Genomic DNA, 27,266 nt, shown 5'->3' with positions numbered 1-27,266 from the left:
GTGTGTGTGTGTGTGTGTGTGTGCACAGACGTGGAGCCAACATGCCATTAAGAACATGATGGACTCACTCGAGTGGGTAACATGTGCTGAAAGCTATCTGCCTATCTTAGATTTAGAGGAAGCAAGACTAGGTATACACACTGCACCACAAGGATGCTGAGGTCTGCAGCCTTCTGCTAGCTAAGAGGACCCCTAGTCCCCAACACCAATGTCCATACCCTTGTTGGAAAAAAACAGCAGAAGCAACCAGAATAGAGGAAAGAGTGGATTCTAATCTCCCCTGACCTGCACATGCATCATAAGGCAGGTTAGGACAGACAGATGTAGTATTTTTTTTATTAATTTTCATGAAAGTTTACAGAGACTTACGGTTTCCATTTATTCATTCCTGCACTTTTCTCTCTGTTCATCCCCTACCTCCCAATTCATTCTACTCCTTGAAAAGTAAAGGAAAAACTCTTTCGTTGTTATACAATCCCTCCCCTCAAGTCCACTCCACTGTGCAGCCTTCATTCTGGACTCCTGTCATGACAATAATACCCAATCATATATTCCTTTTAAACAGTTCTCTCCTTCATCTGTTGCAATGCAGTATACGTCATTCCTCCCCTCCTTCTCTGTCTTCCCTCAATCCCGATGTCAGTCCCGTTTTACCACAGAGGCCCTATGCAATATTTGTCCTTTTGTGACTGAGATATTTCACTCAGCATAATGTCCTCCAGGGTCACCCATTTTTCTATAATATCTCATAAATTCCTTGTTTTTCAAGGATGTAGTATTTTTAGAAAAGGGATAATCTAAGGGGATGTTCATTGAAGGTTACTCTACAGTGAATACTGGTGCTTCCCAGGAACCATCAAATGACTTACATGTTACCATCTCAATTAGTGTACAACGTTCCAATCCTCCTGCCGCCAACACTCACCTTCAAGTGCAAGCGTCACACACTTGAGCACAATGATACTGTCGCCGAGTTTGGTGTCAAGTGAACTATGACTCCTCACAACCCTCTGAACAACCAATGGAACTTTGTCCTGAATTGTGCCATCCTCACAATCTCCGCCCAGCTCACCAAGCCTGCTGCCAGAGTCACTGGGTCCATGCTTCTCCTCGAGGGTCTCCTTCTCTTTCCCTGACCCTCGGCCTTTCTCTGTGTGGTGTCCTTTTCCCAAGGACTGCTGCCATTTGGTAACATCTCCAAAGTATGTGAGATGAAATGTCACCATCCTTGCCTCTGAGAAGCACCTGGTTACACTCCCTCCAGGACAGATGTGTTCACAGGGTGGCTGTGAGCGGCAGCTGACTCGACGGCACCCTCACCTCCTTGCGAGTTGGCCATCAGAGCAGCAGAAATAATTAGCAGATAACGAAGACTTTGTGAGGGGTCTCTGGAGGCCCGGTGGTAAGAAGCTGTGCTGCCAACGCGGAGGTGGTGGTGGTGGATGTTGTTAGACACCATCAAGTCGAGCATGACTCATAACAACCCCATGGACAATGGATCTGAACTTGCCCCGTCCTCTGCCAACACCACAAACTAAAGCCAGGTGCTTTGAATACACCAGTTGTTCCCTGGGGTAAAGGTGGACCATCTCCTCCTGTGTGATTTAACACCTCCAAAAACACGCTGCAGGGTCAGCCATGAGTTGGTTCTGACTTGACAGCGAGAAACAACAACCAGAGAAGGTTGTGAGTGGTTTAGAGTACTTTTAGAAATCAACAAAACGTGAGGTCAGCCTGTTAACTACATAGGATCATAATGGAGGCGAGCATTAACTGTTAGTGACGAGGTAGTCATAGAATGAGAAGTGACGTATCTAACGCTTTGTTACTGGATAGGGAGAAGTAGTGAGGTGAATGCATCACTTGAGAACTACGACATCAGCAAGGTGTATTCAATACAGATGAAACAAACTGACTGAAAGAGAACAAGCAGAGAGAAAATAGTACCTTTTTTTCATCAGTGAGAAGTCAATAAAATAGCAGAAGTTTACCCTGTAGAGGTTCTTAAGTGGCAGAGAGGGAACTCTGGTGGCCTAGTGGTAAGAGGCTGTATTGCCAATCTGAGGGTATGCAGTCCAAATCCACCAACAATTCTGGAGGAGAAAAACAGGCGTCCCCTCCTGTCTCATTTATAACCACTGAAAATCCATGGGAGCAGGGTGGTGTCAGCTAAGAGTCAGTTCTGACTCGATGGCATACAACAACAGCAACAAGTGTTAGGGAGTCCCCTGATAAACTGTTAACAACTGGCTGCTCACTAAAAGGTCCAAGTCTGCCCAGAGATGTTCTGGAAGAGAGGTCTGGGGGTCTAGTTGTGACAAGTCAGCCCACGGAGCACAGTTCTTCTTGGACGCCCCTGTGGGCACCACCTGAAGGCATCTCTTCGCTTTTACCTCACAGTGGGCTGCAGCGGATGGTGCCCAGCTTGTGCCCATGCCTTGGCCCCCCTTTGCTGGTTCTGGACACCCGTCCTCAAGCTCACACCTGCAGCTCTTCTGAGCACAGCCTGTAGCTTCTCTGCCCCAGCTCTCAGAAGGCTGAGTCCTGAAAGCTTAAGTTCTAGTGACCCGGAACCATCAGAGGGCAGGTACCAAGGGACTGGAGACCCTTTAATGTTTTGCCTCCACGTGGAACAAACTCTGTATGCCCCAGAGCCCCTCAGAGTTGGCGTAAGTCTGCGCTTCACCCAAAATCGCATGGTTTTGAGTTCTTCACTAACATGCTTTTTATTTTCTTACTGGGATTTCCTTGACACATGGCCATAATCAATTGGAAATGAATGCTTTTCTTGGGGTCTGCTCTGGGCAAGCAGATCTAAGACAGAAGTGAACCAACAAACCCTTCCGAGCTTTTCTTTCCATAAGGGTAGTGAGTGTTCTTTTTGGCTGTCAGAGGGGTCACCACCCTACCCTTTGCAGGAAGACCAAGAGCGAGCAAAGCCTTCTGCAAGGCCGTCTCACATCCTGCCTGTACCAATCTCTTCCTGGTAAATCCAGCCCCTTTGTGCTGTCCTCTGCGTGTGTCCCTCTACGTGGACTCCTTGTGCTTTCTATGATTGTTCTAGACTCTTTTGTTTACATCATGAAGCAGGGAGCCATCTCAAGAAACAATACCTTTCATATCAATATAGGAAGGGAGTGAAATAAAAGACACCAGAAAAGGAGCTCTGGTGGCGCAGCACATAACATGATGGGCTGTTAACCAGAAGGTTCCCTGTTCAAATCCATGGCTCTTCCATGGGAGAGGGATGGGCAGTCTCGTCCCATGAAGATTCGCAGCCTTGGGAACTGGATGGAGGGTTATTAAGAGTTGTAATCAACTTGACAGTTTGGAGAGTGAGACATAGGTGGAGAAAACATTTGAGGCTGTCACAAAATATTGCCACTGATTACACCTTGTGCAACTTTATCTGGTGTATACATTTTCTGGCTCAAATTTAGGAAACCAGCTGAAATCCAGATGAGCAGCTAAAGTTCACTGTCATTGAAAAGAAAATATTCCTCTATTTCAGATAAGAACCCCAAGAACTAAAATGTTAATAAGATAAAGATTTTCATTTAAATAAATTTTGTTCATGAATAATTTCAATTCATTGACATAGTATCAACTCATCCTGGTTCTTTGACCTGTACAAAAATCTAGCCAGTGTCCAATTCATGCCTCTTGACTCACTCATTCACTGACTCATTCATGCAATCATTCCACTGGGTGCTAGCAATTTATTAAGGAATAAGTCTCTGTTATCAAGCAGCTTCCTGTCTTCTTGTTGTTCTGTCCAGTAGAGTTGGAATTGACCCATAACTGACTCTCTGGCAGGTTTTCAGAGGGATTTAATTGCACAGGAAGAGAATGCCTATCCTTCTACCACAGAGCAGCTGGTGGCCTCGAACCGTGTCCCTTTGGGATTGTAGAACAGCTTCTTGCCACTAGGCCACCAGAGAGCTCTGTACGCTTACAGTCTAATTGTTCAAGTAATTAGGAGATTACAATTGTGAAGTGTGCTCTGAAGAGAAAGATCCAGGATGCTAAGACAGCCCATCAGGAGGGCGCTAAGCTACTGTGACTGGTGAAAACTCATCTTGTGGCTCTGGAGTCAGTTCCAACTCATCCTGGTCCGGCACCTGGTTTCCGAGGCTGTGAGCTGTAATGAGGGGAGAGTTCTCCTCTCTCTCCCTCTGTCTCTCTCTGTCTCTGTCTCTCCGTCTCTCTCTCTCTCCGTCTCTCTCTCTCTCTCTCAGCTGCTGGTGGTTTCCAAGTCCTGTATATGTGTGGCCTTTGGGCTAGCATCACAACTCACTACAGACTCTATCGTCAGAACTCTTTGTGGACAGAGAAAGGGATCTCAAATCTCCATTTAAGCTGAGAGCAGGCCGATGAGCAGAAGCTGGCTGAACTTCAGTGTGAGAGGCCAGAGAAGGCTGGGGCTCAAGCAGGGTGCAGGTGGGGAGTAATGGGGTGTCAGTCGCTCATGGTGAGGACCAGGAAGCTCAGGTGGCCAAGGTGTAAGAAGCAGCAGCAGCATCCCAAAGCCATGTGGTTCGAATCCACCAGCTGCTCCGTGAGAGAAAATGGGCAGTCTCCTCCTGTGGGATTTACTGCCTCTGAAAATCTGCTGGAGACTCAGCTATGTGTTGGCTCTGACTCAATGGTATATAACAACCACAACAGCACATAACAGCTGCTCATGGAGTTAAGTCTTGTTTATGAACTGCAGGATGCAGGAGGAGTGGAGTGTAAATACCCCTGGAGCATGGTAGCTGAGATTCAGAGTTTCCTCTTCAGAGCAGTCTTTTGTCCTGTTGGATAGGAATGGAGAGTACTGGCCATTCCTCAGTAAACACTTTGCAGGAGACTCAAAATGTAGGAGGCATAGGAGGCCTCTGATCTCAGGAGGCTCACATCCCAGCGTCAAATCCCTCACAACCTACTGCTCGCATCAGTCGCTTTATTACAATATTACGCTTTGCACGTTAAACAGAGTCTCTGCTTGTATAAGTGATTAATGTGCTTGGTTGGTAACCAAAAGTTTGGAAATTCAAGCTTACCCAGAGTCACCTCAGAGAAAAAGTGTGGTGATCTCCTTCTAAAAGCTTATGGAGCTAGTCTGATGTCCATGAGGTCATTAGGTGGTTGTTGTTATTAGGTGCTGTCGAGTTAAGTATGACTCATAGCGACCATATGAACAGCACATCTCTGAACCCTGTACTATCCTGTACCATTCTCCTGATGTCTGACACTCTCGAACCCACTGATGCAGTAACTGTGTCAATCCACCTGGTTGAAGATCTTCCTCTTCTTCACTGACCCTCCACCCTTCCAAGCATGAGGTCCCTCTCCAACGAACAGCCTCTCCTAGCAACATGCCCAAAGTATGGCAGACAAAGCTTAATTATCTTTGCTTCCAGGGTACACTCTAGCTGCACCTTCTCCAAGTCATATCTGTTTGTTGTTTTGGCAGTCCATGGGATATTTACTATGCTTCTCCAACACCACAGTTTAAAGGTATCAACTTTTCTTTTGTCATCTTTATTCACTGTCTAGCTCTCAAGTGACTGAAAAGGCCTGAATATGGCACACCTTAGTCAAGGAAACACTGCGTGGTTTAAAATTTAAAAAGGTGTGTGTCAGGATTATTTCCTTTCTTCGTACTTATTTAATCTGAATGCTGAGCAAATTATTCAAGAAGCTGGACCCTATGAAGAAGGATGTGGTATCAGGATTGGAGGAAGACTCATCACTGACCTTCGTTATGCAGATGACACAACATGCTTGCTGAAAAGTGAAGAACTGACTTGCTGCAGAAGGTTAACACGACAGCCTTCAACATGGATTGCATCTCAATGTTAAGAAAACAGAAATTCTCAGCCCTTGACCCACAGGCAACATGATGATAGATGGAGAAAGGACTGAAACTGTCAACGACTTCATCTTACTTGGCTCCACAATCAATATGCTTGGTAGCAGCAGTCAGAAGATCAGGAGATGAACTGCACTGGGAAACTCTGAAGTCAGGGACCCGTCCAGATTACTGAGGTCATCAGGAGTAGGAGTTAACTCTGAAAATAATTGGTTTGGGTTTTGATGTGGAGTATTACACATGCATCTTTCGTAGCAATTTAATTGTATAAAATAAGCTAGACATGAAAGGGATTCTCCACCATCACCCTCCCCCCCCCAATTAAATGATGAAAGTGAAAATACGAATATGAAATGTCTAAACACAAATTTGAAGCTGTACTTTGAACTCTCCCAAATGAAAAGGGAAAAAATAGGTATGAATCTCTGGTTTAATGCCACTGTTAAAACCCATATGCTTGATAATAAGACATTAACACTGGCATTTTATAGTAATAGAGGAAAAGTGTCTTCGTGAGTACTTTAGGCAATTAGGGAAGAACAGATGTTTAAGTTTCTATGTTTTACATTAAACAGCATAGTACTTCCATGAGAAGTCACAGTAATGGGACTAAATGTAAGGCTATTCTTCCACAGCCCCCTCCTCCCCAGTCTGGGCAATAAATGCTTGTTATAATAATGCAAACAGAAAGCATTTTATCCGAGGGCAAGCTCTGTCTGTGATCCTTTCAGGAAATGAGAGAAGCAAATCTGATTAAACTCTCCCTTTTGCTCTGTGTAATGCTCCAGCACACAGGACTCCAGGCCCGCTTGGTTGGCAAATTGCTACTTTCAACAATGGAGAATACTATTCTTGACAGATAAGATACAAGTTAATGGCACAGAACTCTGGGCCTGTGCTGGAACATTCCGCCGCCACCTACAGAGGTGGGGAAAGACAGTGCTGCAGCATTTCCAGAACATTGCTACGGTCGGATGTGTACGGAGAGGCATGCGGAATTTTTCAAGGCAGCTCCACTTAGGTTTCAAAGTACCTTTTTGGAATAATATGGAAGAGGTACCCAGAACCCTACAATGCCAGGACTGAGAAGGTGAGGAAAAATCAGAAGTCACATTCATAGTTAAAAAGACCACTTCCAGATCCATTTTGAAATACAATGTTGTGAGTGACAGGATAATATTCATACACATACAAGGAACACTTTTCAATACCAGCAACATTCAAATATATGCAACAACAACCAGACCCCAAAAAAGAAGAAATAGAAGATGTGTACCAACTTTTGCAGTCAGAAATCAATCAAACATGCAACCAGGATACATGAATAATAATGAGTGACCGGAATGTAAAAGCTGGGAAAAGAAAAGAAGAATTAGTAATCAGAACCCATGGATTTGGTGACAGAAACGAGGATGGAGAAAAAAGGAGAGAACTTTGTACAGTCAATGATTTATTAACTACAAATATATTTTATAAGAAACATAAACAGAAACTATATGCACGGACCTCACCTGATGGTCTGCACGAGAATCAGACCGACATCAGTGGAAAGAATTGTTGGAGAAGCTCAATATCAGCTGTGTAAACTAGACCAGGTGCTGATTGTGAAAGAGAACATTAACCACTCCTATCCAAGTTTGAACTGAAACTAAACAAAATGAAATCAAATCCCCAAGAACCAAAATTTGACCTTGAATTTATTCCACCTGAATAAAAAAAAAAAAAAAAGCATCTCAGAAAGAGAGTTGAGGCCTTGAACACTAACGAGCAAAGGCCTGATGAGCTGTGGGGAGATATTAAGAATATTGTCCATGAAGGATGCAAAAGGTCATTACAAAGATAAAGGAAAAAGAACAGCCCGAGACGGATATAGGAAGAGTCTCTGAATATTGTACTAGAACATTGAGAAGCCAAAGCAAAGGGAAGAAATCAAGACATTAAGGAGCTGAACAGAAAATTTCAAAAGCAGCTTGAGAAGACAAAGCAAAATATTACAATGAAATGTGCAAAGAGCTAGAGTCAGAAAATCAAAAGGGTCAAACTCGCTTAGCATTTCTTAAGCTGAAGGAACTAAAGAACAAAGTCAAGCCTCAAGCTGCAGTACTTAAGAATGCTATGGGCAGAATAATAAATAATCCAGGAAACATCAAAAGAAGATAAAAGAAGTACATGGAGTCACTGTAACGAAAAGAATTGGCTGACACAGAAGTACTGCACGGAAACACATGTTTAAGAGGCAGTGGCAATGAAGGAGGAAGGCCAAGCTGCTCTTAAGGAATTGGAAAAAACCCAAAATCAAACCAAAACCAAACCCCAACCAAACCAAGGCCCCAAGAATTGATGGAATATCAACCAACATATTTCAACAAACAGATTCAGCCCTGGAAGTGCTCACTCCAGGCACCTATCTAGCCAACTGACTGGAAGAGATCCCTATATTTATTCCCATTCCAAAAAAGGGTGATCCAACAGAGTGTGGAAGTTATAGAATGACATCACTAATATCACACACAAGCAAAATCCTGCTGAAGAGTATCCAAAAGTAACAGAGAACTACCAGAAACACAACTTAAGTTTAGAAGAGGCCGTGGCACTAAGGACATCACTGCCAATGTCAGATGGATCTTGGCCGAAGGCAGAGAGTATCAGAGGAATGTCTATTTTTTTTTGTACTTTTTTTTTCTATAATTATATTTTATTAATTTTCATAAACATTTACAGAGATTTTGGGCTTCCACTCATTCATTGTTGCACTATTCTCTCTACCCTCCTCCCAGTTTGTTCTTGTCCAAATGCCACAGTGCTTGTCAAAGCCAGTTCTGATTAATCTTCTTTGTCAGTGTATCCTTTGCCATTCCCTATCACTCCTCCCTGAGAGAGACTTCACCCTGAGTCATAAGGAAAAGGGGATGGCGTATTCTCTTAGCTACTTCCTGCTGAAAAGGGACGCTGTGGGTTTCAGGCTGAAGATCTTCTCTCACTACTCTAAAGGGCCCCTTTGGCAGTAGGAAACACATAGACTATTATGGAGATTGATTTTGGAATTCAGATGCACTCTTATTGATTGTGCTTGGCTGTACATGTACATATCCTTCAAGATGTATCATGGGGGTGTTGCAACCTAGAAGACACAAATTTGACTAACAAGTTATAAGTACATGAGTCCAAAAATTATGGAAAAGTAAAAGAAAAGATTCTTTCATTGTTTTACAAACCCTCCCCCAGGTCCCCTCCACCATGCAGCCCTCGCTCTAGTCTCCTGTAGGAATGTCTATTTTTGTTTCATTGACTATGCAAAGGCATTTGACTCTGTGAATCACAACAAATTGTGGGAATTCCAGATCATCTGATTGTGCTCCTGCGAGACCTATACTTGGACCAAGAGGTAGTCTGTTGTTGTTGTTGTTGTTGTTAAGTGCTGTTGAGTAGCAGGCAACTCATAGCAACCCTATGAAGGAGAGTCCTCAATGCTTGGGTGCCTTTCATCCTTTCTCCAGGTTCATAGGGTTTCCGGAGGCAAGCTATTATGGAAGTGGATGCCACTCCTCCTTCCACAAGGGAACACTACATGGTTCAAAATCAGAAAAGGAGTGCATTAGGGATGTGTTCTGTTTCCATACCTTTTCAGTCTGTACAAACAGATCATTCAAGAGGTTGGACTTTATGAGGAGGAATGTCAAGTCTGTGGCATCAGACTTGGAGGAAGACTCATCAACAACTTGCCCTACACAGATAACTAAACCTTAGTTCCTGAAACAGAGAAGGACTTAAAAAATCTGCTGCAGAGGGTCAAGGACTATAGTATGCAATATGGATTGAAGCTTCAAGAAAATGAAGACTATCACAACTGGGCCAACTGACAGCATCATGATAGATGGAGAAGAGATTGAGATTGTTAACAATTTCAGCTTGCTAGATTCAAATCAACACTCTTGGCTCCAGCAGTCAAGTAATCAAAAGATTAATTCCATTAGGAAAATCTGCTGTCAGAGACCTCTCCAGAGTACTGTAGAGCAAGGATGTCAGTATAGAGACCAAGCTGTGCCTGATCCAGGCCATGGTCTTTGCAATTACTTGCTACGCATCAGAGAGCTGGACAATGACTAAGGATGACAGAAGATAATTGATGCCTTTGAGTTGTGGTGCTGGAAAAGAGTACTGAACATACCATGGACTGCCAAGAGAACTAACAGGTCTGTCCCGGAGAAGGTGAAAGCAATCTGCTCCTTGGAGGTAAGGGTTTTGAGACTCTGTCTCATATACTTTGGGCATGTAGCCAGATGGGACTAGTCTTTGGAGGAGGATCTCATGCTTGGAAGGGTGGAGGGACAGCACAGGAGAGGAAGATTCTGGATAAGATGGACTGACACAATAACTGGGGTAATGAGGGTTGGTGTGACAGTGAGACTGGCTCAGGACAGAGCAGGGTTCAGAGGTACTTTACATTGAGTCACTGTAAGTCACAGTCAACTCAATGGCACATAACAATTACCAAGAACCCTGGCCTATCATCCCTAACACTGGAATTCCCAAGACCTTTTCCAACTTCTGAGGGAGCTCTGGTGGCCTATATGGTTGTGTTGTGTATAGCATGTTCTGGTACTAACCAGCAAGTCAATGGTCTGAATCCACTAGCACCATCTCATTGGGACAAAGACAGACTGTCCCCTCCTGTTAAAGTTTACAGCCTTGGAAGCCCATTGGAGGGTCACCATTAGTCAGAATCCACTCAAGTGCACTGGGTTTGGCTTTTTGAGAGAGTTGGTGGCATGGTTAATTTCAGGCTGTTGACCCAACAGACAGCAATTCAGATTCATGAGTCATTTTGACGGAGACAGGTGGGGAGTCTCCGCCTGTTAAGATTTACAAACTCAGACATACAAGAGAGGGTCACGATGGTCTGACTCAACAGGGTGACTTTTCCTTTTTTTTGAAGACACTGCAGTTTAACCTCGACTTAATCATTCCTCTGTTCAGTTAATGTTTAAGAACCCACAGCGGGGGGCCCTAGGACCGAAGAGCAAATGCTTGTGGCATGAATGGATATAAGGCTCTATTATTGTGCTGAGAATTAAAACTTTCTGCTATTGAGTAAATTCAGTCTTATCCTCCATGGGGCTTCCGAGCTCTGACATCTTCACTGGAGGAGATAGTCCATCTCCTGTGGAACTGCTTGGTGGATTCTAAATGCTGGAGATGAGTAGTTTCTGGATTATCTGTATATCTCGCTACATTGGCACTACGGACATCACCAGAGCCTCCAATGCCTTACCTCATTGGCTCTGAGTTGGCGCCAACTCCTATCCGACACTGCAATGGGCTTTCAGAGACTATAAACTGCACAGGAGGACACTGCTCGTCTTCTCCTAAGAAACAACTGGTGGGTTCAAAACTAGGCCATCAGAGCTCCCTATTCTGACACTGTCATTGTGTATCATCGAGTCAGAACTGATCCACAGCTGACCCTCCGGTGGGTTTTCAGAAGCAGTTGACTGCGTGGGAGGAGATGGCTCATCCTTCTCCCAAGAGGCAACTGGTGGATTGGAACTGTGTGCCTTCAGGATCGCAGCACAGCTTCTTACCATTTGGCCAAATGTGAAATTAAAAAATCATACAAACTCATTAACCATCACTGTCAAGCTGATTTTGACTCAGAGGGTAACAGTGCTGTATAGGGTTTTCAATGGCTTGTTTTCAAAAGTATATCACCAGGCCTTTCTTCTGAGGTGCTTCTGGGAGGATTTAAAAAATTCCCACTCAGCCCTTTCACTCTCTGCATAACACAAGAGGAGAGGGGGAAGGGCCACTCATAATTATTATTATTACATCAGCTGCTGTGAGCCGGTGCTGTTGCTGGCCCTGTGAAGTTTAGAAACGGCATCTCATTGAATCTTCTCTGCCAGTGACTCTCTGGGAAACCAGAGAAAGGAGTCTATTTGCGCTGTTTGACAACACTACTCTCAGAATGAAGATAAAGACATTTAAGCACATGAAAGATAAGTAACTCGCCCAACTTGTCAAATAAATGGTGCATCTTGATCTTGAAGGTAGGTCAAATTGATTTCAGAGCCTCTCCCAGGCTCGGATAATGTATTAGAAAGCTGTGCATCAGATGGACATAAAGTTTGTCTTTATTGGAATTGATGTGCCAAGAAGAAATGAAGTATCTTTCATCTGACCCTTGTTAATTTGCCAGGCTTTTCGGAGGACTCCACGTCCCCGCCCACCGTGCCTGAGTCTGGTGAGTACACAGCTGAATCTTGCAGACATGGCACCCCTAACTCCTGAGCCCCAGTATCCAAAAGCAAACGAACCTAGGATTCTTTTGGCAGCCCTGGTCTCTCTACAAGATGTGGGGAACTCTTGATGCAATAAGGTAACTTGATATTTTCAGCATCTGCTCAAAACATCCTACAAGAAGGTATCTTCTTTATTATACTGGACAGTGCTACTAACTGCTTTCTCACCAAAAGGATTCAGACTCCGCCCTTCCAAAGCCAGGGGCCCTGGTTCAAACTGTGTCGTGTGCTGGGCTGCTCATTGTAAGGTCAGTAGTTCAAAAACACCAGTTGTTCCATAAGAGAAAGACAGAAGGACCATCTCCTCCCGTGAAAGACAGACAGCCTCAGATACCCGGTGGAGGGTCACTGTGAGTCGGAATCAACTTGACGGCACTGGTTTTATGGGTTTGTGGTTATAAATGGCTCCCTCCTAACAGGAGGTGACATGAAGATAAATAAAGGGGTACGACTTCTACTGCCTGTTCTAGAACAGTGGAGGACCAGATGACACGATTCTATATTCTGGGCAAAAAGATTTCTTCTGAGATTAAACCGAAGCAGTTCCCATGGAGTCAATTCCAAAACATAGTGACCTCAAAAGTGTCAACACAGCACTGTGCTTCCCTTGTTTCCAATGGCTGATTTTTTAGAAATAGTTAACAGTTCCCCTTCCCTGCCCCCCACCGTCAGGTACTCTAAGTAGGTTTGAACCACTCACCTTTCAGTTAAAGCTAACCACTTAAGCATTTCTACTCCTCAGTGACTCTAGCCTGAAATTAAAAACCACTCTATAAAGACTTGGTAAAACTCTCCTCTGAGGTTCATAGAGACACATCTCTCAGAATCATCAGTAAAGAATCTTTCCTCCATGTTACCAATCTGACCAAATATATGATTAGAGAGGATTCGGAGAGAACTCTGTGGATATTATGAAGTATAATCTCCTTGAAGAAGTCCCTCTGTGGTGCATGCCACCTACTAATATTCAGGTTCGTGGTTCAAACCTAGTCCGAAGATGTCCTGGAAGAAAGGCCTGGTGTATCTACTTCTATAAAGATTATAACTAAGAAGGTCCTATGACGAGATCTACCCTGCAATGCACAGATCTCCATGAGGGAGGACCAGTCTCACAGCAGAGGTTTGTTTTCATTAGGAGTTGAGCTTTCAACCTAAAGGCAGGCAGTTCGAATCCACAATATACCAACTATTTCATGGGAGAAAAATGGGAAATCTCCTGTGTTGTTTTTGTTGTTGTTGTTGTTATGTGCAGTCAAGTTGCCTGCAATCCGTAGTGACTCTATGTACAACAGCTCTGAAGCTTGTCCTGTCTGAGCCAGTCTCACTGATTCTGACATACTTCCCCCATTGCCCCAGGTACTGTTTCAACCCATCTCATCCAGTATCTTCCTCTCCTGCACTGTCCCTCCATCTTTCTGAGCATGATGTCCTTCTCCAAGGACGGGTCCCTCCTGGCCACGAACCCAAAGGATGTGAGCTTCAAAACCCTAGCCTCGAAGAAGAAACTTGGGTTTCACCCTTTCTAAGACAGATCAATTTCTTTTCTTGGTGGTCCAGGGTATGTTCAAGACTCTTCTCCAGAACCACGACTCGAAGGCTTCGATGTTTCCACGGCCATCCTTTGTCGTTATCCAGCTCTCTGATGCACAGCAAGAAGACAATGAAGACAATGGCCTGGATTAGGTATATCTTAGTCTCTAGACTGACATCGCTGCTTTTCAGTTCTCTGGAGAGGCCCCTGACAGCAGATTTTCCCAATGCAATTTGTCTTTTGATTTCCTGACTGCTGGTGCCCCATTGGAGAGTCAGCTATGAATTGGTTCCAACTCTGCGGCACAACAAAACAATGACAATCTCCCTGAGGGCATACAGCAAACAGAATATTCCTGGGTGAGCTTAGTTTCTATTATGTGATTATTAATTTTAGGTTTCTAGCGCAAGAACATCAATGAGATGGATTGACACAATGACTGCAGCAATGGGCTCAAGTGTCTGAGAGATGATGAAGATGGCACAGGACAGGACAGGGTGCAGAGCTGTTGGTCAGAAGGCTGTCATGATTTGTCCTTGTTGATGGCACCTAACAACAGCGGAAGACCTTCAGTGAGATGGAACGACACAGAGATGGCAGCAATGGGTTTGCCTATATCAGAGATGATGGGGATGGGACAGGAGAGGACAGGGTTCAGAGCTGTTGTTCACAGGGTCACTATGAGTCGTATTCAACTTGACGGCACTGAACGATAACAACAGTGTCAGAATAGGGAGCTCTGGGGGCCTAGTTTAGAACCCACCAGCTGCTCCTCAGGTGGTATAGACTGCAGCATGTGGTGGCGCTAAAGAAAAGGCTATGCATTTCCAGTGCTTTGCTGTACCATCAGCTCTGCAGGGGAAATATGTACAGGCTACTCCTGTTAGGATTTACAGCCTCAGGAACTCATGAAGGGTTGCTATGTGTCGGAACCTATTCAAAGACAGAGTGAGTTAATACAAGAGTAGGAGCTCTAGTGGCCTTACAAATTGCTGTATTAAATAGAAGGTCAGCTGTTCAAATAACCCCTGTGTGGGACTAAGATGAATTGTGTCCTGTGAAGGCATCCAGCTTCAGAAACCCAATGGAGAGTCGCTACACATCAGTAAGGACTTGATGGCAATAGTTTAATATGAGAGGAAAGAATCCAGATGGTGTGGTGGTTAAACATAAGGCTGGTAACTGACAGGTTAGTGGTTTGAATCCCTCATTAGTTCTGGGGGAGAAAGGTGTGGTAATCTGCTTCTGTGAGACAGAAGCCTTGAACCTTGAAACCCTCCAGGGTAATTCTACAGTCTCCTCGAGTGCTGATTCAACTGTGAGCACAGGAACACGAGTGTGAGAACCACTGAAATAACCAGACCTAGAACGAGTGCGGGAAGAAAATAATTTAGAGCATTTTTTTTTTTAGTTCACCCACAAGATTTTTGGCTTTTTGGTTTTTGGTGGTTTTTTTTTTTTTTGTTTTTTTTTGTTTTGTTTTTTTAATTTGCTTTGGCAATACCTCTCATCTCATTTTGCTCTTGTTTATTTTGTTCTTATTTTCCTTGGAAACAGTTATGTCATTAATCCTGTGAAGGCTGATGCCACAGTCCTGGCCAAAATCACTGACCAAGCGTTCACACAAACATGATGGTGGCCGGGCCTGTGACAGCTACAGATAAGGAAGAAGATTGCTAATTCCCTCCCTCCTATAAACAGACAGCAGAGAGATGGCGTGCAAGAAAGGATCATGTCTACCTCTCTTATGAATTTTTCCTAAGTGTATAGCAGAATTTTTGGTGCTGTGGCATCACTGGTCACATGCTATGCTGTTAACCAAAAGGTCAGTGGTTCAAATCCATCAGTCATTCTGTAGAGGAAAGCTCAGAAACCCAGTGGAGGGTCATTAGGAGTCAGAATTGACGAAAGGGCAACAGTTTGGTTTGGTTTATTTAACAAAGGAATATTTTTTAAAAAGAAATTAATCTAATGAGTATTTTTTATGGACCAAACAAAGAGTTTGGCACTTACATTACAAAATTCCTGCTTTCCTAGTCCATCTGAAATTGGAGAGATGTGCCTAGGGAAGCAGTTAGAACGGGATCTGTGATTATACAAAAAAGTTACTTTTCCTGATGAAGGGGTCACAGGATTTGATTACATTATATTCTAATATAAAAATGGTCATGCTATAATTTTTTTCCAATCATAGAATCTACTAGGATGGATATTCTAAATTGAACTCTCTAATAGGAATTTTTAAGACATTCGAGTGGTGGTACTGTTGTTATGTCCCATTGGGTCAGAACCGACCAATAGCTTACCTTCCAGCAGGCTTTCAGAGATAGTCAATTGCACGGGAGGAGATTACCCATTTTTATTCTGTGACAACAGCTGTCAAGAAATTAAAAAAAAACAAAACAAAACACCACAAACATGTAACATTGGGAAAGTCTGCAGTCTGGGACCTCTCCAAGGTACTGAAGAGCAGTGATGTCAATCTGAGGACTAAGGTGTGCCTGATTCAAGCCATGGGTTTTTCAATTGTTTCCTATGCATCTGAAAGTTGGACAATGATGAGGGATGACACTGGAAGAATGGAAGAACCTATGCCCTTGAGTTATGATGCTAGAGAAGAACACTCAATATCCCACGGACTGCCAAAAGAACAAACAAATATTTTTTGGAGAGAATGCATCCAGGGTGCACCTTAGAGGGAAGGATGGTGAAACACTGTTTCACATAGTTTGGGCATGTTGTTAGGAGAGGTCAGTCCCTGGAGAAGGATCTCAAGCTGGGAAAAGTGGAAGTTCAGAGAAGGAGAGAAGGATCCGCGATGTGATGGATTGACACTGAGGCTGGAGCAATGGGCAGGATTGTCACAGGGGTCACGAGGACGGCACTGAACAGGGCAGGGTTCAGGTCTGCTGTTCACGGGGCTGCTGTGAAGCACGGTTGACTCAACAGCACCTAACAAACAACAGCAAAAACAACACAACTGACAGTGTAATGCATAATACGCCATGCTGTTAAGCAAAAGGCAGATGGAAAGAATCCACTAGCAGTTCTAAGGGAGAAAGATGGGCAGTCTCCTCCTGTAAATACAGCCTCAGAAACTTGACAGAAGTGCACTGTGAATCGGAATCAATTGAATGGCAATGGCTTAAAGGACACAGTATCTTCCCACTTTCTAGGATGAAGGCATAAAATGCTTATCTCAAGCAATGATGAGAAATGCATCAGGCAGCAGGAGTCCTGCTGACGGAGGGTGAAGACTAACTATGCCTGCTCTGCAGGAGTGCAATGGGCTCGAGGCAGGACAGCAATGCTCCTGCCAAAGCCTGACTGCTGGCCACGTCAGCTGGCTGCCTGCACATGAAGTGGTCATGAGCGTCCATGCATCACACATGACACTTGATAAACTTCACTGGGGCATGGAATAGTCATGAGTGTCCATGGATCACAGAAGGCTTCTCCGGTACACATGACACTTGATAAGCCTCACAGAGGCCAGTACAGGCCCTTTGGCTGTCTGCAACAACAGACTGCATGGACAGCCGTTAAACTGGGTCATGCAGGCCTGGGAGGAACCAAGCCATGGACAGCTCAACAGGCGTAAAGACATTTTTCTAGTTTTGTCTGTGGTACAGTGAGCTTGCTGTTCCAAATGGCTTACCCAGGCTATTGTTCCTTGACTTTGTCATCTGTCTAGGCAAGAACATGTGATGAGAGTATGTTACTTTATCTGCAAGGGGACTGGCTAGTTTTGCACCCCACCAGGTTTAAGTTGAGCAGATGGAGCAGCAGAACTTTGAAGTTCTTACCACTAGCAAAGAAGCGGCAGCAGAGAATGCAGCACACATCTTTGGGGGCTAGTGATTCCTAGATCCCTCAGACTGAGGCCTACTGGAGCAGTAGCAGCAGCAGGAAACCAGAGACTGGATGTGAGACGGAGCTGATCAGCAACTGCTGCCCCCTGGAGCCAGACATGGGTGTCTCCATCCAAGCTTGTTGAAGGATTTAGAAGGATGGAGGTGAGGAAGTTTCCTTAACTGGCAGGACTGAGAATGTTTTGTAATGCTGGCCTAAAGCCACAGGGCTGAAGGCTGAGAGACCTATGAACACACTTTATAAGCTGCCTTGACTGAGCGCCTGTATCCTGTTGCCAGCCTGAATTGTAATTGGTTAACTTCCCTAATAAATCCCATAATTGTGAGTATGTCTCTGTGGAGTCTGTGTAGCTGCTGCAACAGATATTGGATGTGGATATCCCATGGATTGCCAAAAGAATGAACAGGCATGTCTTGGATAGGGTGCAGTCGGAGTGATCTTTGGAGATAAAGATGACAAAACTTCATCTCTCATACTTTGCACATGTTGCTAGAAGAGGCTACTCCTTGGAGAAAGGTCATGCTTGGAAGGGTGGAGGGTCAGTGAAAGAAAGGAACAACCCTATCAAAATGAACTAAAACAGTGACTTCAACAATAGGCTCTAGTGTTTACGAGATGGTAAGGATGCCACAGGACAGGTCAGGATTCGGGTCTACTGTTCATAGGGTTACTGTGTGTACTACAGGACTTGACAGCACCTAACAACAACAACAGGGCAATAGGACTGAGAGTGGACATAGTAGAAAGGGGAAAGGGAGTGTGGGGGAGACGTCTGACCTTATGAAAAGTAGTTTTGTATTGATTGAGGCTCAATGTCAAGAAGACAAAGATTCTCACCACTGGACCAATTGGCAGCATCAGGATGGATGGTGAAGAGATTGAGATTGTTCACAGCTTTAGTTTGCTTGGCTCCACAGTCAATACTCTTGGCAACAGCAGCCAGGAAATTAAAAGACATCCTGGAATGGGAAAGTCTGCTGTTAGGGACCTCTCCAAAGAACGGAAGAGCAATGGTGTCTCTCTGGAGACTAAGGTGTGTCTGATACAGGCCATGGTCTTTGCAATCACTTGTTATGCATCAGAGAGCTGGACAATGATTAGGGAGGAAAGAAGGAGAATTAATTTGAGCTATGGTGCTGGAGAAGAGTATTAAATGTACCAGAATATTGAATGTACCATGGACTGCTTAGAATACAAACAGGCTTATCCTGGAGAGGGTTAAACTGGGTTGCTCCTCGGAGGCAAGAATTCTGAGGCTTCCTCTGACATACTTTGGACATGTTGTAAGGAGGGACTGGTCCTTGGAGAGGGACGTCATGCTTGGGAGGGTGGAGGGTAGGGGCAGGAGAGGAAAGTCCTCTATGAGGTGGATTGTTTCAGTAACTGGGGTAATCAGGATGGGTGTGTTGGAGGCAGTGTGATTGGCAGAGGACAGAGCAGAGTTTAGGGCTGTTGTACATAGGGTTGCTAGGAGTCGCAAGCAACTTGACGGCACATAACAACAACAACAACAGTGTCAATGGGGGCAGTTTCCCCTTGTGGAATTAGTAAAGGTCAGACTCGGCTGGCCACACACCTCCCTTGCTCTTTTTATAGCCTCCACTTTTGCTGAAATGACCTGTTGCTTGCAAATCACATCTTTTCTTCATTTTAAAATGTTGGTTAATTTGAGAAGAAAGAAAACAAGGGTGGGAAGTCTGACTCCCTGAGACACTATGAGCACGACTGATGCGTTGCCAGGTCCTGCATGTGGCCCTGTCCTTACCATGCTCAGACCCACTCGTCACTGTGTCAGTTATCCCTGTCCAGAGTCTTCCTCACCTTCCTCCCCTTCTCTGACCCTCTCCTTTGCCAAGCACGATTCCTTCCTCCAAGAGCACGATTCCTTCCTCCTTCCTTCCTGACAACTTACCACAAGTATGTTGACATGTCACCATCTTTGCCTCCAAGGAGCAGGCTGCTTGCACTTTCTCCAAGACATACCTGCGTGTTCTTTCGGCAACCATGGGATATTCAGTCCTCTTCACCTACCCCATTCACAGTTCTGCTCCCAAGAAGCCAGCAGCATTATTTAAGATTAGGAAACAGGTGGCTTCTTAATCAAATTAAATAGCAAAATGAAAGCAATAATTACTCACATTTACTTGGCAAATTAGCAAGACAAATTAATTGAAACACAATTTTTGATCATGAGGCTATAATTAGAAAAGGCTTTGGTAGATAAAAGTATCTCAGAGGCATGAATTCAATCAACTGGACAACCTGATTATAAAGACCTTATGCTTCCATGATTATAAAGACCTTATGTAGAAACCCAAACTTCCTGTGGTTGGAATGTAAAAGGAAGACGAAAGACAAATTAATGTGTACTTATTTAAAACAGCCCTGGATCTAGAAGTCTCAGTAACAAAAAGCAGATACTAAGTTTTCAGGCTTTTGACAAGTGTGCCAGACACTGTTCTAAAATATACCATCCTTATTTGCCCTATTCTTTCTTTTTTTCTCTCAAAAACTAATAAATAAAGTCACCATTGTGTAAGTATGTTGAGTGTGTGTGTGTGTGTGTGTGTGTGTGTGTGTGTGTGTGTGTGGTAAAAATTTACTGTGGTAAAGACAGATGTAAGTGCTATTGCCATTTCAACATTTTTCACATGAATGGTTAGGACCATTAACTTGGGTTGATCTTTTTGCTCAAGTAAACTCTTCCAATTCCTTTAATAGAATCAGGGTCCCCTAAGTACTGAAGTCTCAACACTGCAGAAACACTACTGTCCCTTTGCCCTTTGTCCCTGCCTGGCTGGCTAAAGTGGTTAAGCAGTTGGCAAGTATTCAGAAAGTTCTTGGTTGGAATCTACCCAGAGACACTCTGGGGGGGGGGGGGCGACTTGGCAATCCACTCCCAACAGATTCCAGCCTTGTGACTTCTATAGCACACAGTTCTATTCTGACACACTCAGGGCCATCATGAGTTGGACCCCGTTTGACAAGAACTGGTGATCTGCAGCTTACTTGACAAATACCTGGTGACCTGACTTGCCCGTAATGACAAGCTACATTCATGGTTGGAACTCTGGGTACAGACTTCAAACCAAAGGTGCTGAAAAGTTATGTTCATCATAGTGCCTTCCACTTAAAATCAATCAATCAATCAATCAAACACCTAAACTCACTGCCATCGAGTTGGTTATAACATACAGCAACCCTCCCTCATGGTTGTGAAGCTGCAAATCCTAACGGAGGAGACAGACCATCTTACTTCTCGGAGCTGCAGGTGGATTTGAACTGCTGGAGTCCTGTGAACTTCAGCTTAGCACTGTAACTTGCTAACGGACATACCACCAGAGGTTCCTACAGGTGCCACTACTTCTTTCTAATACCTGGATTTCAAAGCTCCAAGGGCACTCCAGCTGGGGTGCATGAGCTGTGAGGGGAGTGGTTTTGTCTTCACGTTCCCAGGGTACAGTACGGTGGTGGCTGGGGTGGAAGAGAAGGAGAGGGGAAGGAGGAGGAGCCTCCTGGACTGGTAGAGGACTCTAACATCTTCCTGCCCTCCCTTCCTGTGGGCAGCAATTCCAGTGGGCACTGATCCTTTCAGGTCGCACTTTCGTTAAACACGAGCAATCCCAGACTCTTAGCCCCTGGCCAGCCAGGGTGCAGGTATTCAGACTGAAGTCAATCCACCCCTGGCAAGAGTTCCTCATTCAAGAGCAGACACAGGACTAAGAGGACCCTGCTAACTGGAGGAGGCAGACCTTCATCCTATGACTGGTGAGAGGCACATGTCACTCGTGCTGGGCATGAACAAAGATGATGACACACACAGTGTGAAACCGCAGCCTGCTCTGACCTGACATGGTGGCAGAGGTATCAGTGCAGGAAAGTCAGCTGGGCTCAAGCGTGGAAGATCTCAGCCAGTCAGCGGACCATCTATGTGAGCGCTGGTCTTCCTGTTGTAAAAGAATCTAAATATCTTTTTGGAAAGCCCACTGGAGTTGAATTGTATCCTAACACTAAAGTGTCCTGAGTTACAGAGTTTATTAAAAAAAAAACAAAACAAAACACTGAATTAGGAAAATATTCATCCAGGAAAAAAGATCCAGCAATGCACTTATGGAAATGAGAGAGTGGGGACCTTAAGAATCACATTAGAATATTATCTGATGCATTTGCTCGGGTTGTGTCATCAGGAGAGATCGGGGCTGGAGGAAGACGTCACGTTTGCTGAAGCAGAGCGGTGCTGGGGACACAGGAATACCTGGTGACATGAACTGGCCCAATAGTCCTAACAGTGGACTAGAAACGCTGGCAGCTGTGAAGATGACATCGGACTGGACAACATTTTGTTTTGTCATTTATAGAGTTGCTATGAATCCACGTCTATCAATCACAGCTAATAACCACACGCAAAACATTCTGCTGATTGAACTAAATTCCAGTAAATCACACAAAAAGTTTTCTCTATAAAATTTTTCTTTCAAAGTACGGCTTGCCAACCACCTTACCTTGAATCACCCTGGGATTCTTTTTTAAAATGTAAAAGGGGAAAAATGAATAGAATTATAATTTATGGGGTATAGAGATTAAAATTTACATTCTTATGAAGGCTAATTATAATAGTGAAAGCTGAAACTCTATGTACCTTTCAAGTTGGAACCTTATACCTCTAAGATACAGCCAGTCTGCTAGGACTCTTGTGTGAAGTGTATACTCTGGTACCTATTTCTTCATCAATAAGTAAATAAAATGTGGGCATTTTTATAAAACTGCTTTAGAACTCTCTACTCAATAAACTATTTTTAATAAAAAAGTAATAACTAACAGCCTTGTTTTAAAACCATAACCTTATTTTTTCCTAGCATTGTTTGTAATGCACAGGAAGAGAAATTGTTTCTAACCCATTTTTCTCAGTAAAGAATGATTTCCAGAAAGTAGGTCCTATTACTTCCTGGAAAGGTTAACCACAAACTTCAGCTTTTTATGAAACCCTTTCGTTGTCTAATGACTACTTGTATTTTTAAACACAATTGAAATGTGGCTTCTTCTTGGAGTCCCTTCCTACCCTGAACTAAGTTATAACCACTGATGCTTCGGCTTAAGAGCCTGTTGAAATGGGGTTGCCATTACTAATCTGTAACACAATAGACCAAGCAAGACATAGCCCCATTCCTCACCATTTCCACAATTTGCTGACGTGGAACGGTTGTGATTCCTGTAACTTCTCACTGGTGGATTTTTGGAGGTAGATTTCCAAGTCTTTCCTCTGAGGTTGACAGCCTAGAAGTTCCACAGAAGCCGTGAGCGTCATGACACACAAGCCTTCACCTGTGACACCCTAGGTCCTGGCCCGCTGTCCCAGGAGGGAAGGGATCAATAAATGAATGCATCTCAAATGAAACCAGGCCAGAGTTACGCTTTGGCTGAAATCAGGGGTCAGCAAACTCTTACCCCACAACTTGTTTTTGTCGATAAGGCTTTACTGGAGCATAGCCTTGCTTGTTCCTGCAGTGACACTCTTCCTTCCCAACCTACCTCTCGTATGTATGATGTATGATGTATGATGTATGATGTATGATTACCTGCCTCCCTAGCTAGCTTTTAAGTTCTCTAAGGGCAGGGAATGATGTCCTTGTTGTTCACTGCTGATGTCAAAGCCCAACCAGCACAAGGGCTGTTTCTCAGGAGAGACAGGTACAAAGCTGTTGGGAACAACTGCGACTCATCATGACAGATACAACACAACGAAGAACCGCTTGGTCCTGTGTCCTTCTCATTCGGCAGGCTGCTCAAGTCCATCACAGCAGCTATCGTGACAGGTCACTGAGGGCTCCCCTTCCCTTCACTGGCCCTCCACCAAACTGCAAGTGATCCCTACTGAGCACGGGGGACAATGTTCTGCCGTGACTTGAAGGTTTTCAATTGGAAATAGATCACTAGGTTTTTTTCCGCTGGGTCCCTAGGTCTTAGTCTAGAAGTTCTACTAAAACCTGTCTATTGTGGGTCATCCTGCTGGTTTTATACACCAGTATCATTTCAGCCACCCTGACAGGCTGACAGATGGGCAGTGAAACACACAGGAAAATATACATATTCTATAAGCTGAATGATTGAATGAACATGCTCTTTACATAATCTTCCACCAATAATTACAGAAATAATCATTTCTCTCATACTGTGCTCTAGCCAAGAGAGTGATATTACTTCAAAAACCTGCCCAAAATAAGCTCAAAGATGGATCCATAGTCCACAATAAAGAGGATGCGAACTTTAAGTGCAGCGTGTGAAAACTGGACAACGAATGAGGACTGAAGAAGGGTCGATGCCTTGTAATTGTGGTGATGGTGAAGAGTATTGAATATACCACAGACTGCAAATGAACAAGCAGGTCTGTCATGGAAGAAGAGTCAATGCCTCAAACGTCAATGTCAAGCTGGAACTGCCTCACAGCTGGCCCGCCTGGGGATTTTCAGAGGCTGTAAATTGCACAGGAGGAGACTGTCCATTTTTCTCAATTGGTAGATTCGACCTGACTACCTTTAGGTTGGGAATGCAACTACTTCTCCACTAAGACACCAAAGCTCCTTCTTTAGAAGTAAGGCTGCCTCTCACATATTTTGGGTATTTTCTCAATAGGAGGCAGGCCTTGGCAAAAGACATCATGCACAAGAAATTAGAGGGCGGGCCAAAGAGATGAAGACTCTGAATGAGATAAACAGACATGATGACTGTGACAGTGGGCATAAGCATGGCATAGATTGCAAGGGAAGCACAGAGTAGGGCAAAATTCTGATCTGTTCAGAGTCATAGACTCTATTATGAATCTCAGTCAACTATATGGCACCTAACAACAATAACAACATGTTCCAAGCCTGAGAGAAGATGTGCCCATACTCTGTGTCCCTTAAGGGGAGGCAGAAAGAAGATCAGGTTCTTAGAAGTGGCAAAGGCCAGGTGCCATGCAAACTACTGACACAGTCCCAGGGCCATGCTTACTGATGGGGATGGCCCACCCACGCACACGTCCTGTGGCTCACAAGCCCCAGACTGAGGAAGCCACCTAACCGAGAGCCATCACCAATTCATGTCATCACCAATTCATGACATCACCAATTCATGTCATCACCAATTCATTCAAGTGTTTGAGTAGTTGATGACAGTCTTGGAAAGACAGAAACTTCAGGGTGTGAGGTGGGATAATCATAATGCCACAATTTTCCATTACATCTTCTTCGAAGAAGATAGTGGTCAAAATTAAAAGTACCTTGCAGAAATGGGACTCCATGATCCTCAAGCATTCAAGTGAATTAGAACTCATTTTATCTGTAGATAATGTCAGATTTTAACATTTTTCTTATTATTCAGTTTCAGAGCAATTAAAAATAAAAAATAGGGCAGAAATTAAAATGAAAACATAGCTTTAAAGAAATTGCAAAAATGATTTTAGCAAGTTTAATTATAAGAAATGATTATAATTAGTAAAGGGGTACTTTAAAAAGTTCCATATGGCATTAAAAATTCTAATCCAGTAGTGAAAATTACAATAGCAGGATCTGAGTTTCATTATTATCTGTTCATTAATAGGGTAACACTTTAAAGGCAAAGCCACAAGACCAGGATTCTAATCAAGTTGAGGCCTGAACAAAACAACAAGGCAAGAGTCTGGGGAGAGAGCTGTCAAACAGCTGTCCCGAGGCTGTCTCAATGGCCAAAGTGTTTGCTGTTGTTAGGTACCATTATGTTTTCGTTTCCATTTAACTTTAAGTTGCACAATGTTAGAGGAATTTTCATGACTTTGTCCACCAATGACACAAACACTTAAGATGTTATTTGTGTACATGTATTCCACTTGACTGCTAACAACAGTGTTGGCAGCTTGAACCCACCCAGAGATGCCTTAGAAGATAGCCTGGTAATCGACTTCCGAGAAATCATCATCGTAAACTTCACAGGACACAATGCTGCTCTCACACATGGGCTGTCATGAGAGAGAGTCAACTTAAAACATGGAGGGATTTTGGTTGGGTTCTTGTTGTTTAATCTACGCGCATCACATTGTCTAAGATTCAGCTCAGATTTCACTCATTTAAAAAAAGTCATCCGTGTGTGTGTTGCACTGTGTACACCAAGTCTGAACTGACCCCAAGCTGACCTTCCAGGAGGTTTTCAGAGGCAATGATCATGTGGGAGGATACTGCCCAACTTTCTTCTGTGGAGCAGCTGATGGAATCGAACCATGTGCCTATGGGATTGCAGCACATTTTCTTACCACTGGGCCACCAGAGCTCCCGGAAAAGTCATTTAGTGCCTTTGAATGAAATCACTCTGCATTCGTTAGTCCTTATGGCGATCTCCTTGATTATTTGCTTTATTTACTTTGACTTATCAGAAAGACTATGAATTCTACAGTGTTATTTTGAGCGCATGTAATCATTAATAAGTATATGGCATTTAATGAATCAATCAAAGCAATAAGGAAACTCAAGTGCAGCAGTCATTCTTTATCTTTGTACCCATCCTGCCTCCCACACCTATGGTCTAGTGCACTGCCATCAAGTGGATCTTAACTCCTCTTGAACCTCCGTCAGGTTTTGGAGACTATGAAAGTAGGAGACGGTCCACTGTTCCCTCTCAGAGTGGATGATGGATTCACAAACCTTTGGATTAGATATCAATCCAACTTGTTACACAGAGCTTCTTAGTGCTTACAATAAAGCTAAGAACAATGAAAGCTCACCAAGTAATCTTCACCATACAAATGGATGAATCAATGTGTGTGCAGTGCTACAAAGGACCACTGGCAACAATATATGTTCCTAATCCACCCCTTTACCACCTTTCTGCTTCTAGGAAACATCAGACAAGGTTCTCTTTTAAAAGAATCTCATCCATGAAGAGAGCACTTACCCAGGTCAAACTGCCCAGAAATGTAACCACAAGTCTGCCGGACTTCCTCACTGTCCCAACCCAATGGGTAGAGAGCGCAGCCAGCGCCGATCAACAAGCCTGCAAAGAGACAAGATAAGAGGTTTACCAGTGCACTCTGCATCCCTAGATGGATAAAAAGACAATAAATACGTAGCAAGGTAACAAAAGATCTAGATGTCTTCTTTCCGAGAAACACCAGTTCGGACTCCCTGAAGCAAACTCAAGTAGCTCATTTCCAAGAACAACTTCAAGTCTGTTCAAAAGAACAAGAAGCTTGACAGACAGCTCAGTTTGGTTCCAACCTTGCCTTTTAGAGCATTAAGAGCCTTGGGAGTCCCACTGAGAAAACACTACCCAGAAGCTCTTTTGATGACTCTCTGAGCAATCAACTGGTCCCACCGTCAATCCTTATAAACAAGTAATTCAAGAACAAGCGAAAGGAGCTAAGGGTTATGCTGTTAGACACTGGATTGCTTTCCCAACTTAAGAATCAAAAGAGAATGTTTCCATGTCATCAAATTCTCCTGGGGGAAGAAGTCACAGATTTTCATAAGCTGCTTCAGCACATCATTTGGGCCTGTGTACGAGTACAATGCTCTGCTAGGCAGTTGAGAGTCACTGAGCATTCTTGTTGTTGTTGTTGTTATGTGTGATTGAGTTTCCTGAAATTCATAGTGACCCTATGTACAACAGTCCTAAACCCTGCTGTATCCTGTGCCAATCTTACTGTCTCTGACACACCTACCCGCAGTCACTGAATCAATCTATCTCATCGAGGGTCTTC

General features: G+C 43.9%; 1 protein-coding gene across 1 annotated transcript in view; it reads right to left on the bottom strand.

Annotated features, from left to right (window-relative positions):
- Nucleotides 1-27,266, bottom strand: part of LHFP (lipoma HMGIC fusion partner) — a 265,268-nt gene that overhangs the window by 552 nt on the left and 237,450 nt on the right. The window contains exon 2 of the mRNA XM_006879529.1: nt 26,462-26,560. Within this exon, the coding sequence (XP_006879591.1) occupies nt 26,462-26,560 (99 nt within the window). The remainder of the gene's footprint in view (nt 1-26,461; nt 26,561-27,266) is intronic.

Source organism: Elephantulus edwardii, unplaced genomic scaffold (assembly GCF_000299155.1).
Source record: "Elephantulus edwardii isolate Elephantulus edwardi_28Jun2011 unplaced genomic scaffold, EleEdw1.0 scaffold00004, whole genome shotgun sequence".
Taxonomy (NCBI): domain Eukaryota; kingdom Metazoa; phylum Chordata; class Mammalia; order Macroscelidea; family Macroscelididae; genus Elephantulus; species Elephantulus edwardii.
Note: the sequence above shows the minus strand (reverse complement) of the source record. Positions and strands in the feature narration are given on the sequence as shown.